General features: G+C 48.3%; 2 protein-coding genes across 5 annotated transcripts in view; one reads left to right on the top strand and one right to left on the bottom strand.

Moving 5' to 3' along the window:
* Window positions 1-3110, bottom strand: part of chchd3a (coiled-coil-helix-coiled-coil-helix domain containing 3a) — a 76857-nt gene extending 73747 nt beyond the window's left edge. The window contains exons 1-3 of one of the 4 annotated variants that reach the window (XM_030341467.1): window positions 2854-3106; window positions 2035-2286; window positions 1158-1260 (exon numbers count right to left, since the gene is read on the bottom strand). In XM_030341467.1, the coding sequence (XP_030197327.1) occupies window positions 1158-1260; window positions 2035-2286; window positions 2854-2934 (436 nt within the window). In that variant the 5' untranslated portion in view covers window positions 2935-3106. Of the gene's footprint in view, window positions 1-1157; window positions 2287-2853 lie in introns of all 4 variants that reach the window. The other 3 variants (XM_030341465.1, XM_030341466.1, XM_030341464.1) reach the window with 3 other exon arrangements.
* A 3948-nt stretch (window positions 3111-7058) lies between these two features.
* exoc4 (exocyst complex component 4) overlaps window positions 7059-18651 on the top strand; it is an 81274-nt gene continuing 69681 nt past the window's right edge. Inside the window, exons 1-5 of the mRNA XM_030341599.1 lie at window positions 7059-7173; window positions 8046-8235; window positions 8884-9078; window positions 15622-15812; window positions 18304-18413. Of these exons, the coding sequence (XP_030197459.1) occupies window positions 7094-7173; window positions 8046-8235; window positions 8884-9078; window positions 15622-15812; window positions 18304-18413 (766 nt within the window). The 5' untranslated portion in view covers window positions 7059-7093. The remainder of the gene's footprint in view (window positions 7174-8045; window positions 8236-8883; window positions 9079-15621; window positions 15813-18303; window positions 18414-18651) is intronic.

Here is an 18651-nt window from a genome sequence, read left to right as displayed (position 1 = left end):
CAATAGGACTGCTTTCCCTGCCAACCAAAAGAAATTGAAGTGAGGCAATCTGTGCGACCTTGATAAACACTGCTGTGTTGAGGACTGCATCAATTCATTATTCTATTAAGAAAGACATTCAATAATATTTTTACTAAAGTTTTACACAAACCCCTTGGAAGGCAACTTAAAAGTTAAACCAACCAACACGATTAATTGTGTGCAATTTCAAAATATGTTTTTGAATCACAGTGTTAGTGCTATTAAATTATATTTAGTAGCCGACATCCCTCCATTATTTTCAAGAAAGCTTGTCTCAAGGCCAAAGTCAATGGAAATTACCACGGCAAATATTTTCTCTGTCTTTCCTTCGACGCTAATGTTACGCGAGTCATCTTGTATCTAATGCACCATAACGATGGAGCGGTTAGAACAATTCTGTCACTTTATGTCAGAGATAATGTGGAATAAAAGGTGCAGTTGTATCATCTAATACCACATCGTTAAATACTTGATCCTGATTGGTCAATTACATTTCAACGGTGTGCATAATGTTAAAATAACAGGGCACCTCTGCTGATTGGAGCCAATAAAAAAAACATACCGTTATAGAGGAAAGTAACTAATATCTAATCATAGTTGGTGACTGCGGTATGAACCACGACGGGTCATAGCCCTCTGAAGAATAAGTCCCGTCTCCGAGGCTCCCACGGTCCAATGACTATGGGAAATAACACGGGGGTTTGAATGATCGTACAAAACGTCAAGCTGCCGTTAAAGTAGTGAACAACTATTAACGCTACTTTAACGGCAGCGACAATCCAAAACCCTTTCATAACTAGATGAAAAAAGGTGTGCAGTCAAAACGTGACGCAGCATTTACTTCTTCGCCACCTACAGAGTTTGTTATGTACGATCAATCAAACCCCGTGTTATCTCCCATAGACGTTGGACCGAGGGACCCGGAGCCTCGGAGGCCGGAGTTACTCTTCAGAGGTCTGTTCCATTATGGAACAACAATGTAGGGCGGGATTGGGGATGTGACCGGCGCAGCAGAGGTAGCATACCACCGCCAGAGAACGTTCATCCTCTACAGCCCCTGACATGTTCTACCCTGGAGCAACCAGCGGCTACCAGCACCTTCTCACAGCTACTGAGGGAGAAGGGTCAGCACTCACCAGGGGGGGTGCCCACGGAGGGCGGGGCTGCAGTGGTCTCCCGAAGCTGCGGGGGCGCCGCTGGCTCCGGGGCAGGAGCCGGGGGGAGGGGCAGTACCTGGGGCTGAGGAGGGTTAGGTGGGGGAGGAGGAGGTGTTTCAGAGGGAGAAAGGAACCGGTGCAGGGGAGGTGCGGTGATCAGCTCAGCGGGGGGCGGCAGGGGGAGCATGGTGACGGCCTCGATGGCCGGAGAGGAGGACAGGGGCTCTGATTGAGGAGAGGGAGGGGCCAGGAGGGGTTCCATCACAGCAGGAGGAGCAGCAGGAGCAATGGGTTCAATTATGACGGGAGCGGGAGCAGGAGCAATGGGTTCAATTATGACGGGAGCGGGAGCAGGAGCAATGGGTTCAATTATGACGGGAACGGGAGCAGGAGCGATGGGTTCAATTATGACGGGAGCGGGAGCAGGAGCAATGGGTTCCATCATTACAGGAGGAGCAGGAGGAGCAAGGGGTTCAATTATGACGGGAGCGGGAGCAGGAGCAACGGGTTCAATTATGACGGGAGCGGGAGCAGGAGCAATGGGTTCAATCGTGGCGGGAGGAGCAGGAGGAGCAAGGGGTTCAATTATGCAATGGGAGGTTACAGGAGGCTCGATTACAGGAGGAGGAGGAGGAGGGGGAGGATAATCATGGACTGAAGATTGCAGTGAATCTATGGATTCCAGCCCAGCCGGAGGAGGAGTTGGTTGCCCAGTTAGTGATTCCAGAGCAGCAGGAGCAGCAGGAGCAGGAGGCGCCATGGGTTCAAAGGCGGGAGCAGGAGCAGCAACAGCCTTAGCCAGGGGGGGTGTTGGAGGACACGGGAGAACCACGTCTAGGATGGTGGGTGCTTCTACCTGTTCAATGGGAGGGGGGGTAGGAGGTAAGGGTTTGAGCTTCTCCTCACTGGCAGGGGGTGCCACGGCCGCTACGCGTGGAGGGGCGGGCATGGAGGTGACGGGGTCGAAGGGGGGGGGGATTGGACGCAGGAGAGGAGGAGGGCCGTAGGTGGTGCTATGAGGAGGAGGTGTGACGGCTGCTGGGGGTTTCATCTGCGGCAGAGGGGAACTCCCACCATCCCTCATGCGGTTGATGACATTTTCTGAGAGCTAAAAAGGAGCAAGAGTACAACAGAGGGGTCATGACTTTACTAGCAAAGGCAAGTGGAGTGTTGTATTGCACAAACTTCACAATAGATAAATAGCATGACTGATTTGGCAGGTCAGACACATGCTCCATATAGACAGCCTCGTGCAAAGGAGTAAAGCCGTTAGATCAAACGATCCTCGATCTATATTTAACTTAGAGACTTAGTAACACTCGAATGTACGAAGCTGGTCAAGTTCAAGCTAACGTCTGAGTTTAACCAAAAATCGTTAATGTGCCCTCTGGAACTGTGTGTACAGCATTGTGTTACATAAGCATCCATTTTAGCCCTGTTTCCTCCATATTCTTAGATAAAGGAGTCTGACGAAAGGTGTCAACAGTGCACTTTACACTGAAGGGATCAACAGAGTCAGGTTACTAGAAAGTGACCTATTGCCAGCTTTTTGCTAACAGGCTTCTTCGCATTACATAATGCACCATTGCATAATTCCTCCTTTGCACGTCCTGTCGTTGCTTTATTATGTTACTTGTAGCAGTAATTCAACTAACATAAGATTGAGGCCACTCACCCGTATGCCCTTCACTACCGTGATGTTCTCGTTGTCGTCGGACTCAAACGAGACCCGACGCGTGCTGTTATTAGCGCCCATAGCGGGTTGGAACTGAGCGGAAACAACCGTTCTCTAATGCTCAGAGAAACTGTTTACATCGACTCGTTTTGTTGAATTTGTGTTCTGGTGGAAAGAGGCGAGAAGTAACCCTGGAGCTTCACGCCTCCGTTTGAGCTGCACTTACTTCGTTTGAAGAACAAGAGAGCATATTGGAGGAGTAGGAAGTCATCTGTACAAAGGCGCATTCTATTGGTAGAAATGGACGGCGTTCCTTTTTGACCAAAACAATGTATTTTGTCGACCATATATCGTATACTTTATTCTTAGCATTGTCCTGTCAATACTAGCATGGTGATGTGAAGAAAGAAAGAAGCGTGCATGAAAATTGAAACAATGAATAGTGTGGCTGTGTGTGTGTGTGTGTGTGTGTGTGTGTGTGTGTGTGTGTGTGTGTGTGTGTGTGTGTGTGTGTGTGTGTGTGTGTGTGTGTGTGTGTGTGTGTGTGTGTGTGTGTGTGAGAGATGGGGACTGCGTATTTCTTTGTAAAGGTCGACGTATATTTGCACAAAAAAGTAAAAAATGAGTCATAGAGTATAAAAATAACAGCCTCAACAGCAGCACCATCAGTAATATATAAAGTTATACATAAATAATATATAAGTAATACATAAAACTTTCTGAACAGCAGCATTACGCAAGGGCAAAACGAAAAAAATAGTTTGATTATTTGTTATCAGCCTTCATAGTGTTCGTCATGTCCCAGAGCACGATTGTCCGACTTATTTTGTGCAGCACAGAACAAAATACAAACCAAAGCATTTCGGGAGACTTTCTTTGACTTCATAAGGGGTGTGCGCAGATAGTACAGTGTATTTATGTATACGTCAAAACCACAAATTCAACAAGGATTTAATGCTTTGTTTTATGGATAGGCCTACTCCGATGTCTGCAGCATACAGTGCAGTGCACTCATATGCATCATGCTCATGCTCATGAAAATGTATCTAATGAATCTTGTCCCAGAGTACGATTCTCTGACTTTTTTCGTTCTTCACAGAACGAAATGTAAACCAATAACTTGAATCGTTTTAGTGAATTGATTTTTCTTGCTTTTCATTTCGTTTTGTATTTTTGATACGTTGGATTTTTATTGATATGTCTGAAATAAATGTAATCTATTCAATTCAATTCAATTCCATTCAATGCATTTTGAATTTAACAGATCTCGTTATAACGATAATTTACATTGATATAACGAGAAAGGATGTAATTAAAGGCTAGGCCTACATCATGGTATACTTATAATCATTTAAATATGATTAACTTATATAGCGTGTAACGAGACAACGAGACAATCTAGTTTTGGGCCAGCAGAGGCTGAATTTGATCCGAATTCAGCCATAACCTTATACTTACATCTAGTCTAACTAACTCTGTATAAATGTAAAATGTATGATATGCTGTGTGTGTAATGCAATCGTTTTAAAATCGTTATTAGCCTGGAGAATGGTGGATCAATGTGATGTCGTTTTTTTTTTATAAACCAGTGTTTTTTTTCATTCATTTTGGTAGATCGATCAATCGATCGATCTATCTATCTATCTATCTATCTATCTATCTATCTATCTATCTATCTATCTGTCTATCTGTCTATCTGTCTATCTGTCTATCTATCTGTCTATCTGTCTATCTGTCTATCTATCTATCTATCTATCTATCTATCTATCTATCTGTCTATCTGTCTATCTGTCTGTCTGTCTGTCTGTCTGTCTGTCTGTCTGTCTGTCTGTCTGTCTGTCTGTCGGTCTATCTATCTATCTATCTATCTATCTATCTATCTATCTATCTATCTATCTATCTATCTATCTATCTATCTATCTATCTATCTATCTATCTATCTATCTATCAGTTATTATAGATCGTTCATAACATGTGGCCATCCCAGTTCTGCCATATAGTTCCTTCTTATTTCTTTCAGGAGATCATTGAGGCGTCTGCCGCTGCTACAGAGCCCGTCCCTCCACCTCAAGCTCCTCTTCTGCATTGGTGGCCCTAAGCCCCCAAACCCAGGACGATAGGAGGATTAACCATCCCCTGATGGTTTACAACCAACCGTTTTTTGGGCACTAGGATAAAAGTTATTGATAAAATGTGGTGGTTGATACCTTTTTCTAAACTGCAATATTCGTTCCATTATATCTTTGGTTCTTGCTTGTATGATATCTATGTTTTACATGGATGGCATACTACCTCAAATTCTATGTTCATTCTGGTTTTATACATTATGTTGATCTTGTATAATGTTTGATCCAAAAGTGCAATATTGCAGTTTCTAACAGATTGTGAGCATGAATTGTATTCTTATCTAATCATACCGTGTTTTTCCATGTGGGTTAGGTTGCATTCCTAAGAGATACAGTAAAATTCAAGAGACAGATATTGTATCAAAATAAAATAAAATAACAAAATAAAATAAATAAAAAATAAATAAAGATCAAAACCCGTCAACGACTAGTGACATACTGTAACTGGGTCTTGAAGGGTTGTCGTCCCATTTCGTAGGGGTAGGGTTGAGGGGTAGGGTTAAGGGGTAGGCTTGAGGGGTATAGGGTTCAGGGTTTGGCCCAAGGGGTGTAACGGGATTGGGCCTAAATGTCCCTTCTGCATCAGAGGGTTAACAAGTCAACAGATGAGATCAACCGCCCTACCTACAACACCTCACCTGTCAAAGATTGTGGCGCAGTATTGACAGCAAAATCTTTGTATTTACAGATAACAAAGATAACCCCTGCATGCACACACACACATACACACACACACACACACACACACACACACACACACACACACACACACACACACACACACACACACACACACACACACACACACACACACACACACACACACACACACACACACACACACAAACATACACGTCTTCCTCAAGTCCACGTGTCCTTGCGTCCCACATAAAGGTCATTCTGTCAAAACATGTCAAGCATATAATGTCCAAATACACACGCACACGCACACACACACACACGCGCGCGCTCGCTGGCGTGGCTGAAAGAAATAACCTTGGTAGCGTATTGGGGAAGAGAAGCCCAGTAGATTAGCTGGACTGATGGGATATTTGCCGCAGGGCTATAGGTGATAAGAACTTCTAAATTAAACCTGTGGTCCCAGGAAACGGGGCGCCTTTTCTACAGAAACAAGGGGCTTCAGCACATCAGCGATTGTTTCTTTTTTTGGAGGGGACACAAAGATCGCACACAATGTTATCTCCCGGGTCCACAGGCACATCAATCAGAGCTCTGGCTGCTAGGAATCGACCCCTTCTCGCCCAAAATCAATGCCCTCTCCTATTCTCTTTGGTACAGCAGAGATTGTCAGAGATACTGAGTTGCACCAAACACAGCACTATATGTTCTAAATGGGGGAAGGCCATTAACTCTCTGACACACAGCGTTTCTCTGCTCTGCTCTGCTTCTTATCACTCTCTCTGGAGGATGGCGACCCAATGTAAAAAAAAAAATGTTGAGAGGTTTTTTTGGGTGGGCCATACCAAAACTAAACCTAATGTTTGCTATTTATACATTTGTGACTGTAAACAAACCACGAGGATGTATCACCTTATGTTGCTGATCGACACCAATGCACTTGGGGTTTGTCCACTGCCATTATGTCCATTCTTCATCTGATCCCACCTGTTCCTCCCACTGCTCCTCTTTCTGCTCCACACAGTCATCACATTGTCACTGTGAAGGTTAAGCTGCTGTTAGGGATCTTCTTCAACATCACAACCAGACAATCACCTGCTGAATGATCCTGTTGATGACTCCAATGCTAATTATTTACAAAGTAAATATTCAATTGTGGCCTTCTTTTGATTATAATTGTCGATTAATGGTATTATTATAATTATAATTATTATTATTATTTATTAATAATCATAATCCTTATATTATTGTTTTCATTATTATTACATTTTTATTCCTTTATAAAATAAAAATTTTTCGTAAGATCAGCTACACTTGGATGCACCCAACCAAAAAATAGAATTAACAAAGCAGATTAACAAATATAGAATTTCGATTTGAAAAACTGCAAGTAACAGGTGCGAACTACATTTCCCAGCAGACACTACGGCCCCTCACGTTTCTGTCTTCCTGTTTTGGGTGAAGCAGCTGGAAAAATGGCAGCTGAGACAGGAAGATACAGGAGTGCTGTTAGCAAGAGCAAAGACCCTTCTGGTCTTCTCATCTCTGTTATAAGGTAAGGGACATTTACTGTGTTTACAATGTCGTATTGGACGCAGCGATACCTGTAGACTTGTTTATCGTATCCTGTCCTCTAAGTGCTAGTCGGCTAGTTGGCATGCTAACGTTAGCTTTACATCCTTCCTGTGTTCTCAAACAATAACAGTCGGCGCACATTCTGAATGTATATGCTGTGTATTGGACATCATACTCTTACCTTAGCAGAAGGTCTTTGGTCGATAGAGTAATTCTTAAGTCCACAATTGATTGTGCAATCTAGTGATATTCAAAAGCAGTGCTTCCAATTTTGACAGCTCAGCCATTCAAGGTTTGTTTGATGATAAAATAGCAGCCACACATCAAACACAATTGAAAAGAAAACAACTTCACCTTCGGTTTCTGAACTTCTATTTACTTACTTAAAAAGCTCATCGCATATGCGTAACGTATCTTTTTGCATTTACCTAAATGAGCACCTAACTATTATTTGGTTCTCCATCTATAGTTATAAATCAAAGTGTCTCAGTATTCATTAGTTGAAATGTTCTTCAAACTGTGATTAGCGTCGGATGGCAGAACTGTTTCAACTGTTCTGCCATCCATAACATACAATAACATGTGCGTGCTGTGATTCCCCCTGATGCCTGTGGTCGTCCTGTCCAGGACTCTGCCATCCATAACATACAATAACATGTGCGTGCTGTGATTCCCCCTGATGCCTGTGGTCGTCCTGTCCAGGACTCTGCCATCCATAACATACAATAACATGTGCTTGCTGTGATTCCCCCTGATGCCTGTGGTCGTCCTGTCCAGGGCTCTGCCATCCATAACATACAATAACATGTGCTTGCTGTGATTCCCCCTGATGCCTGTGGTCGTCCTGTCCAGGACTCTCTCCAACAGCGATGACGTCCAAGACCGAGAGACTGAGAAAGGGCGCTTGGAGGAGGCGTTCGAGAAGTGTGACCATGACCTGGACGAGCAGATTGTTCAGCATTACGCTGAGCTCACTACCGCCATCAGGACCTACCAGAGCATCACGGAGCGCATCACCAGCTCCCGCAACAAGATCAAACAGGTGAGGGGCAGCATGTGTACATCGTACATACACACAGTTCAAACGCACACACATTAAGAATAATAACCACTGGTACTGTCCCTTCTACTTGGGTCTGTAGTGATCATCAAAGAGGATAGATAAAGATAAAACATCTGCAGTATAAAAAAATAACGATATAAGATAGTGCTAAAGTCCTATAAACATTTTTCTCATTAAATGTGTTAGAAATATGATGTTTTAACCGGGACCTTCATTTGGTGGTCCCTTAGGGCTCCGGCCTCATCAGCCCTGTGGTGCTCACTGCTCAGTGTTCTCTGGTCCGTCAGGTGAAGGAGAACCTGCTGTTCTATACTCAGTGTTCTCTGCCTCCGTCAGGTGAAGGAGAACCTGCTGTTCTGTACGCAGTGTTCTCTGCCTCCGTCAGGTGAAGGAGAACCTGCTGTTCTGTACTCAGTGTTCTCCGCTCCGTCAGGTGAAGGAGAACCTGCTGTTCTGTACTCAGTGTTCTCTGCTCCGTCAGGTGAAGGAGAACCTGCTGTTCTGTACTCAGTGTTCTCTGCCTCCGTCAGGTGAAGGAGAGCCTGCTGTTCTGTACTCAGTGTTCTCCGCTCCGTCAGGTGAAGGAGAACCTGCTGTTCTGTACTCAGTGTTCTCTGCCTCCTTCAGGTGAAGGAGAACCTGCTGTCCTGTAAGATGCTGCTCCACTGCAAGCGTGACGAGCTGCGGAAGCTGTGGATCGAGGGCATCGAGCACAAGCACGTCCTGGAGCTGCTGGACGAGATCGAGAGGATCAAGCAGGTCCCTCAACGGCTGGAGGTCTCCATGGCCAGCAAGCACTACCTCCATGGCACCGACATGCTGGTGAGGGCCTCTGAGGGCTGACGGAGGGAGGAGGGGCCGTGAGGGCCGACGGAGGGAGGAGGGGGCTGACGGAGGGAGGAGGGGGCCGACGGAGGGAGGAGGGGGCCGTGAGGGCCGACGGAGGGAGGAGGGGGCTGACGGAGGGAGGAGGGGGCCGTGAGGGCCGACGGAGGGAGGAGGGGGCTGACGGAGGGAGGAGGGGGCCGTCGGAGGGCCGTCTGAGGGCTGACGGAGGGAGTAGGGGGCCGTGAGGGCCGTCTGAGGGCCGACGGAGGGAGTAGGGGGCCGACGGAGGGAGGAGGGGGCCGTGAGGGCCGTCTGAGGGCCGTCTGAGGGAGGACTGGACCGTGAGGGCCGTCTGAGGGAGGACTGGACCGTGAGGGCCGTCTGAGGGAGGAGGGGGCCGTCGGAGGGCCGTCTGAGGGCCGTCTGAGGGCCGTCTGAGGGAGGACTGGACCGTGAGGGCCGTCTGAGGGAGGACTGGACCGTGAGGGCCGTCTGAGGGACGACTGGACCGTGAGGGCCGTCTGAGGGAGGACTGGAACGTGAGGGCCGTCTGAGGGAGGACTGGACCGTGAGGGTAGGAGTTTGTTCCCGTTCGAGTGGATGAAGTAGATGAGGTTGAGGATGCTTGTTGGTTTGGCGTTCACATGCTAGGGGTTTGTGGGCTGCTTTGTTGAGAGCGTTGGGGAGATGCGGGTCACTTCAGAATAGGGCTGGGTAAAAAAATCGATATAATCGATTGAATTTACATTTTGCAATATGGATTCATAGGGCATGAGATCGATTTTTTTTTTTCCTTTTTTTTTTGTTACAATTATAATTATTTTTGCACTTTAATAGACAATACCTTAATGCAGTTTGCAGTGATGGAATTTTGTAGTTCAAGTACACTTTCACTTGCAATTCCTTTCTAGTTTCACAATTGCGCTTTTGAGACTTGAGACTGTTTTGTTTACAGCTCAAGTTTAAACTGTCCAATTTACAAGTTTGCACTTAAAACCGGTTGTTTAGGATGAAGAGAAAAAATCAAGTAGATTTGTATTTTGCAACACAGTTGAGCCATTTTCATTATTCAAGAGCAGATTGAATCGTTATTAATCGATTCAGAACCTTATGAATCGAAATCAAATCGATTTAGGAATTTGGCCACGATACCCAGCCCTACTTCAGAATGTACCCAAAGAGCCCTGTTAAAGTGTTCTTGCCTTTTTATATTGGAGACCAGCAAATGCCAGAGAAAGAGGGACCTCGATAGATATTGTCTATTTTGAATTAGCATTGGCAATGCATAATGTTCATTTTCCATGTGAAGCTCTGTTGATTTAGAATTGTGTTGATTCAGAGTGAGGCTTCAAGGTCCCGTATCGATCAGTGTAGCCTTCTATGGGGAAACCGATAGAAGCCCCTTGTGTAAGGCTGGTCTGAAATACATAAGCTCCGGTGTTCTGATGCGTTGGGCAGATTGATTTCCTGCCCGCTCTCGTCTCATTTGTTTGCAGTAATGAACTGGGCAGCGGCTGCTCATTTTCTTATTACCTTTAAGCCAACTTCATCAAAGTAGCCTGAGAGGGCCTCGTCCCTGGCGATGCTGTCGCCTCGCCCTTCTCCTGATGGCTGTTTGGTAGTGGCTTTTAGTGGGTGAGTTGATTCAGGATGCAGCCCAGGACCAAACAACCATGACTGATGAACAGTGGGCTGGATGGGATCCTCTGAGTAAAATGAGAAAGAGTTTGAGAGGCAGTCAACGATTACAGGCCGTGAACGCTCATGCTTTTATTGCTGATGCAGTGCGAGCTAAATATCGGGGAGTGAGTTGACACGGTGCTGGCTGTTGCTGTACTTGTTTGCTGAGAGCAGTACTGTCGTTTTATCGGTGTGGAACACGATGCTTGGTGTCGCACAATGCTTGAGCTGCAGCTTTTCCTCCCTCGCCGCTCGGAGTGCTTGCCAAATGCTGAGTTTTCAGTGGCAATAGTTGCTTTGTGGCTGCAGTCTGCAAGCTGTGCCAAGATGAAAAATAAGGTCATCAAGGCAGATGTGAGACAACTGTGCCACTCTAGCAGACGCTTGTTAATACAAATGTTGTCTATAGAGCAAACAACTTAATCGCTAGCTTTCCTCCTCCTCTCTGCACACAGTCTCATCCTACGCTCCTTTCTCTTCGGACCCTTCTGTCTGTGTCTCTGTCTCTCGCTGTCTTCCTGTCTGTCTCTGTGTTTCCCTGCGTGCTGCCTCGGCCTGGCTCTGAGGGAGCTCCTGATGTGTTGATGCTCGTCATGCCGTCCCTCATTGCTGGACTCATCTGTCAGATTAGCGTCTCCCTCTCTATCTGGCCCCCTTCCCTCCCACGCTCCTACCTGCTGCCTCCAATCTGCCTCAGCCTTCCCTTCCCCGGCCCTTAGGTGGCTGGTTCCTTCTTCCTAGCTGTCTGCCTCTGTCCATCTCCCTCTCTCTGTCTGTAGGTGGTTGGTTCTGTCTGTCTATCAGTGCGTTTGTCTTTCCCCCGTCCTGCTAGTCTTTCGGTCTCTTTCTCTGTACTCTCTACCTTCTCAGTCTTCCTTCCTCTTTCTACTCCTGTTCTCTACCACTGTATCTCCAGGGTTCACGATTAGCACTCAGCATTGTCCCTCTATGTCCTGGTGAATGGCACTTCACAAGACCCCATGGACACGGTTAGGAAGAAACTGTCTCTCTCCAGTCCCCGCTCTCTGCCTTTTATTTCCTGTAACTGTCTGCCTCCATGCCTAGGTTCCTATAGCACGATGACACACTAACACACACACCTCTCCCTGCGTTCCAAGGTTCCTATAGCGCAACACGCAGACACACACACCTCTTCAGACTCTAAGTGTGCAGAGGGGTATTCATCTGCATATCCATCTTTCTTTTCACTTTTCTCTCTCTCTCTCTCTCTCTCTCTCTCTCTCTCTCTCTCTCTCTCTCTCTCTCTCTCTCTCTCTCTCTCTCTCTCTCTCTCTCTCTCTCTCTCTCTCTCTCTCTCTCTCTCTCTCTCTCTCTCTCTCTCTCTCTCTCTCTCTCTCTCATATATATATATCCGTTCTCTTCTTGCTCGTTGTCTTTCTATTCACCACTCTCTACTCTATGGTAATTTGCCAGAGGCTTCATATTCTTTATTAGGCTGACAGGCATGGTCCCTAATGATGTTAACCAGCCTCCTTCTGCCATCCTAGTCCAACGTTAATGACACACACGCACGCACACACGCGTTTTCTGAATGAGTCATTCTATTAGATCCTCACACATACAACCACAATCCCACACCAGCATTTATGTGGAATCACGCAGGCTGGAGTTGGCGGAAGTGTGTGTTTCTCCGGCCACAATCTCTCCATCTTAAACAACACACACACACAGGGAGGGAGGGAGTGTAAAGTTATTTTATTATGCATTATGCCAGTGGGGGTCATGCGCACCACATTAGCACATCTCTCCACTAATGTGCCTCTCATTTGCATCAACACACACTTGACCCCTGCCTCCATACCGCCTCCTGCGGGCCCCGTCCTCTCTGAGCGGCCCTCAACGTTATCCCCCCGCCGTTAGGGCCCTGGGGTAGGAAGAGACCCCATGTGATCAGTGCTTTGAGTCAGCTCACCACACGAACACACACACGGTGAGACGAACACACACACGTTGAGACAAACACACACACGGTGAGACAAACACACACACGGTGAGATGAAGACACACACACGTACACAAGCGCACACATGTGCAAACCTACACGCATACACAACTGCTAGCGTGTGCGTGTGTAAGAGACACTCCCTGAATGCTGAATATATATGCAGAAGTCCTTAATGCTTTCCACCTATTATACCGACCGGTGATTCATTGTATTGTTTAATTTAGTTAACGCTGTCAATGCAATGTCCGGTGCAGATAGAAAGAGTTGCACATGTTCCAACAGTTTGGTTGTTGCTACCGGTCGGTTATACCTGGACCTCCATTGAGGTGAATTACATTCTATTGCCTGAAGCCCTGTCTAGTTGAATAAATGCCACACAACCTCGTTACCCAGCTCCAAATATAAAGAGGAAAACAGATGAAGACGGTCAGTATATATCCTTCTGTCCGCCAGCTGTCTTGCCTGCAAGTTAGGAGTGCATCACTGGACTGTGTGTGTGTGTGTGTGTGTGTGTGTGTGTGTGTGCGTGTGCGTGTGTGTGCGCGTGTGTGTGAGTTGGGGGATAGCAGACTTAAGGACCTTGAGCAGGCCAGGGTATTCTGCAATCATCCTTTCCATTAGATAGTATTTAAACGTCGGCCTCTAGTGAGGGACACATTCCACACACTGGCGGCCGCAGATCCCCGCCAACGGCTGGCGTTGGTCAATGTCCTTCCAGATGGAAGTCCCGTTTCGTGGAACCTAATTTGCGCCCGCTTGCTGGCAGTATCATGTCTGCTGTCTGCTGTGCACGTACGTGCAGTCGTGCACTGAGTAGATAGTGTTTCAATAGGGGTGTCGTGTGCACCATCGCATTGGGATTCCTTATTGTGTTGGAGAAATGGATGCACTGATGCGGTAACAAGCTAAAGTGGTGTATTGCATCTGTTATCTGATCCATGCACGCTCTTATTGACATCAGGCTGTTTTTATGGTTCTTTGGTTTGGGTTAATCTTGTGAATGTAAGGCCAGTGCTTTAAATGGACCTTAATCATATAAGTGTAGACCTAGAACCTGCTCTTTAAAGCATACGTCATTACATCACTGAATTTGGAAATTCAATGGAAGGATTATTTATTTTTCAACCATTGTTCTCCAAATAATCGTTCAAAAGGGAACGATATGACTGAAAAACTTAACATTGAATGACTCAACTGTTATGTAATTGATCTATCAAAGTATCGGCTCATTCACTCTAGGCCTGCTTGGTAAAACTGGCATCACCTAAAGTGCAAAGTTCCAATGGTTTAAATTTCCCAGCCTTATTTCGGGGGGTTTCTGTTATCTACCTCCTCTCACAGCTAGACCGTATTGATCATTAGGTCTGGAAAGTCTGCGACTGTTTGGTGAGGGAGACATCAGTCAAATCTACTTACCTGGTTTGCCTCAGACAGTCGAATCACGCATCGCTATGACATACATTGAAATAAATGTCGCTGGCGAAAGTTAACGTTCCCCTTTGCATTAAGCAGGAAAAACCTATATTGGATGTTTGTTTCATTCCAGCGCTTGCTTTGGCCACGTAGGCAGGTGGCCTTGTAGAGACCAATGTCCGATTCCCTACCCCCTGACCCTACCCCCTGACCCTAACCCCTGACCCTAACCCCTGACCTTAACGTTAACCCTAACCCCTAACCTTAACGTTAACCCTAACCCCTAACCTTAACGTTAACCCTAACCTTAACGTTAACCCTAACCCCTGACCCTAACCCCTGACCCTACCCCCTGACCCTAACCCCTGACCCTACCCCCTGACCCTAACCCCTGACCCTAACCCCTAACCTTAACGTTAACCCTAACCCCTAACCTTAACGTTAACCCTAACCCCTAACCTTAACGTTAACCCTAACCCCTAAACCTAACCCCTAACCCCTGACCCTAACCCCTAACCTTAACCCCTAACCCTAACCCCTAACCTTAACGTTAACCCTAACCCCTAGCCCTAACCCTAACCCTAACCCTCATCAAGCCATTGCAGAGCCATTGCTCTGACTAACACCTGGAGGCTGGTTCTCTCTGACCCACCGGGCGTCTCCCCCTGGCTCTGTCTAACACCTGGAGGCTGGTTCTCTCTGACCCACCGGGCGTCTCCCCCTGGCTCTGTCTAACACCTGGAGGCTGGTTCTCTCTGACCCACCGGGCGTCTCCCCCTGGGGGGCTCTGTCTAACACCTGGAGGCTGGTTCTCTCTGACCCACCGGGCGTCTCCCCCTGGCTCTGTCTAACACCTGGAGGCTGGTTCTCTCTGACCCACCGGGCGTCTCCCCCTGGGGGGCTCTGACTAACACCTGGAGGCTGGTTCTCTCTCACTCCCCGGGCGTCTCCCCCTGGGGGGCTCTGACTAACACCTGGAGGCTGGTTCTCTCTCACTCCCAGGGCGTCTCCCCCTGGCTCTGTCTAACACCTGGAGGCTGGTTCTCTCTGATCCACTGGGCGTCTCCCCCTGGGGGGCTCTGTCTAACACCTGGAGGCTGGTTCTCTCTGATCCACCGGGCGTCTCCCCCTGGGGGGCTCTGACTAACACCTGGAGGCTGGTTCTCTCTGACCCACCGGGCGTCTCCCCCTGGGGGGCTCTGTCAAACACCTGGAGGCTGGTTCTCTCTGACCCACCGGGTGTCTCCCCCTGGGGGGCTCTGTCTAACACCTGGAGGCTGGTTCTCTCTGACCCACCGGGCGTCTCCCCCTGGGGGGCTCTGTCTAACACCTGGAGGCTGGTTCTCTCTGACTCCCCGGGCGTCTCCCCCTGGGGGGCTCTGACTAACACCTGGAGGCTGGTTCTCTCTCACTCCCCGGGCGTCTCCCCCTGGCGGCTGGTTCTCTCTGACTCCCCGGGCGTCTCCCCCTGGCTCCAGGTGTCTGCCGTCGAGGCCCTGGAGGGCCACCTGCTGCAGGTGGAGGGCCTGGGCGACCTGCGCCTGGAGCTGCACAGCAGGAAGCTCACCATCCACCTGGTGCTGATCGACGAGCTGCACCGCCACCTCTACATCAAGTCCACCCACCGCCTGGGCCACAAGAACAAGGACAAGAACGCCCGCGGCCCCAGGTGAGGACCTGGGGGCTGGGGGGGGGGGATGGATGGTTGGATGGATGGATGGATGGATGGAACGTGGATGGTTGGATGGTTGGATGGATGGTTGGATGGTTGGATGGATGGAACGTGGATGGATGGGTGGATGGATGGATGGATGGTTGGATGGTTGGATGGATGGTTCGATGGATGGATGGATGGGGGGATGGATGGATGGATGGATGGATGGGGGGATGGATGGAACGTGGATGGATGGATGGATGGATGGATGGTTGGATGGTTGGATGGATGGAACGTGGATGGATGGGTGGATGGATGGATGGATGGTTGGATGGTTGGATGGATGGTTCGATGGATGGATGGATGGGGGGATGGATGGATGGATGGATGGATGGTTGGATGGATGGATGGATGGATGGATGGAACGTGGATGGATGGATGGATGGATGGATGGTTGGATGGTTGGATGGATGGAACGTGGATGGATGGGTGGATGGATGGATGGATGGTTGGATGGTTGGATGGATGGTTCGATGGATGGATGGATGGGGGGATGGATGGATGGATGGATGGATGGGGGGATGGATGGATGGATGGATGGAACGTGGATGGATGGATGGTTGGATGGTTGGATGGTTGGAACGTGGATGGATGGGTGGATGGTTGGATGGATGGATGGATGGATGGATGGATGGTTGGATGGAACTTGGGTGGGTGGGTTGGATTGGCCCTGTTCTATTGTTCCTTCCTTACGACATGGCGCCGTCAGCACGTCTGGTTCTGGTGGGTTTTCATTCAGACGCACAATGCCTGGGCATACAGAGACATCATGGTGTAGTCAGACGCACAATGCCTGGGCATACAGAGACATCATGGTGTAGTCAGGCAATTATTATTCTATAAAAGATGGACTTTTCAAAAGGACTTTTGCATTAGTCCATTTTGACATTAGTGTTGTGTACCACAGGCTTTGCAGTGGCTGTGTTAATGTGCTTCCATACGAAGGCATTTCATTGCAGTAACGAGCCGGTTGTTTACACTAGAACACAGTCAGGTAAACAAGCCCATTATTCTGAAACCCGCACGCCCCCGCTCGCCCCCAACGCCCAGCAGCTTTATCAAAGTTGGTCAACTTTCAGTGAAACTAAAGAATAATACCCTTTTAAATGGTCTGTGCCCGACTGCCTGCACACACGTCAGTACAACCCAATTAAGAGGGCTGTGGTTGCCGTTGCCAACAACATGGTTGTCGCAGAAGGCACGACTTCATGATGAACTGGACGACAAAGGCAGGCTTATCCCGAGGCCCTGGTTGTGTGCATGGAACAGCATCACACAGCTGATTGGGGGTCCCAGGAGGGGCCATATGAGCGCCACCGGGGGGATTCAGGTCATAAGTCACCTTTTGTGTTGTCCCCGTGTCTCGTTTGATGTGAGTTGTGGCTGACCTCCTCCAATCAGTCAGTGTGTGTACGTACTTTGTGTGTGAGGATTAGCGAGTGGCAAGTTGTGTGTTTGAACTCTCACACACACACGCAGACGCACTGTGATGTTAGGGTGTGGTGTTGGTGTGTATGGGGCTGTGTGTGTGTGTGTGTACGTGCATGTGTAAACAGGCCTGTCCCCTCCTCCATGTGTGACTGTCGGTGAGGGGGTCGTGCGGCGCTAATCGTGTGTTCTGTGTGCAGTCATTACGGCGGCGGTGCTTTGAGGGGAGCTGAGGTGATTTATTAGGAGGTGGGGGGGTCAAAGAGCGACCCGCCTCCGTCTACCTGGTGGACTCTCACCGGCAGCCCGCCTCCATCCTCCCCATCACTTAGTGAGCGAGGGGCTCCACGCCGCCTGCGCTTATGGGGGCTGCATCACAACCCGGCCCGCTTAAAGGCTTGATAAATGGCTCATTGGGAGGCAGAGCCATTTCCCCACCAGAGATGCTGGGCGTATTTGTTGTAGGAGGCTGAATGGTTTTCGTTCTAGAAGGGGAGTTATTGGGAACATCGACCTATTGCCGGGACGTAGTGCCGGTGCATACTAAACCCTGGTGTGGCCACACGCTAGGACGCCTCCACAGAGCGGCGGTCTGGCAGTGTAGGATATGCTTAGTTGGGATTATTTATTTAAGGTGAGTGGTGAACCGTTGAGTGAACAGTAAACGGTATGTTTAGCTGGCAGTGCTAATTGGAGGTCTCTTGAATTAGCCATCCTGCTAACTCCGTCTTCACGCACTGCCTTGTTGCCGTCGCTGCTGCTCATTGCACTTCTTACGTGTTTGAAATCACAGCACTTCTGACACCATGTCGTGTTCTGATATTAAATATGCGTGAGTCACTTGTTGCGTTTCAAAACATGCCAGTTCCTTTATTTTCTTCGTTCCCCCCTTCCAGTAGTATCAGCGCATCTTATATCCACAGCGCCCCCCACGGGACAATGACAATAACCAATACCGATTGTAACCACTGAGCTTTGTACCCCAGTAACCGTCCCGTTGTCCCTTCTCGCCCTGCAGCTCCGCAGGCAGAGACGTGTCGCCCATGCCCCTGCTGGACGGCAGCAGTCTCTCCACCCCACGCAAGCTGATGGACTCCTCCCAGTTCAGCACCCCCGGAGCTGGCAGTGGTACGACCTGATACAAACTCAGACGCTTTCTGCAGTGAAAAGTCATCTTAGAATGATAATAGCGTAATATATCCTATGATATATAATGGTTGCAACTATATAATATCAATCAGATACTGGTAAACTGTGGACCAGGGAATCCAACCCACGATTGATCCACACCAACAACTTCCCTTTGCTATGGTACACATTGCAATCCGACGTGTATTGAACCTCCTATTTCACATGACGGAGACTT

Source organism: Gadus morhua, chromosome 19 (genome assembly GCF_902167405.1).
Source record: "Gadus morhua chromosome 19, gadMor3.0, whole genome shotgun sequence".
NCBI lineage: Eukaryota > Metazoa > Chordata > Actinopteri > Gadiformes > Gadidae > Gadus > Gadus morhua.
Note: the sequence above shows the minus strand (reverse complement) of the source record. Positions and strands in the feature narration are given on the sequence as shown.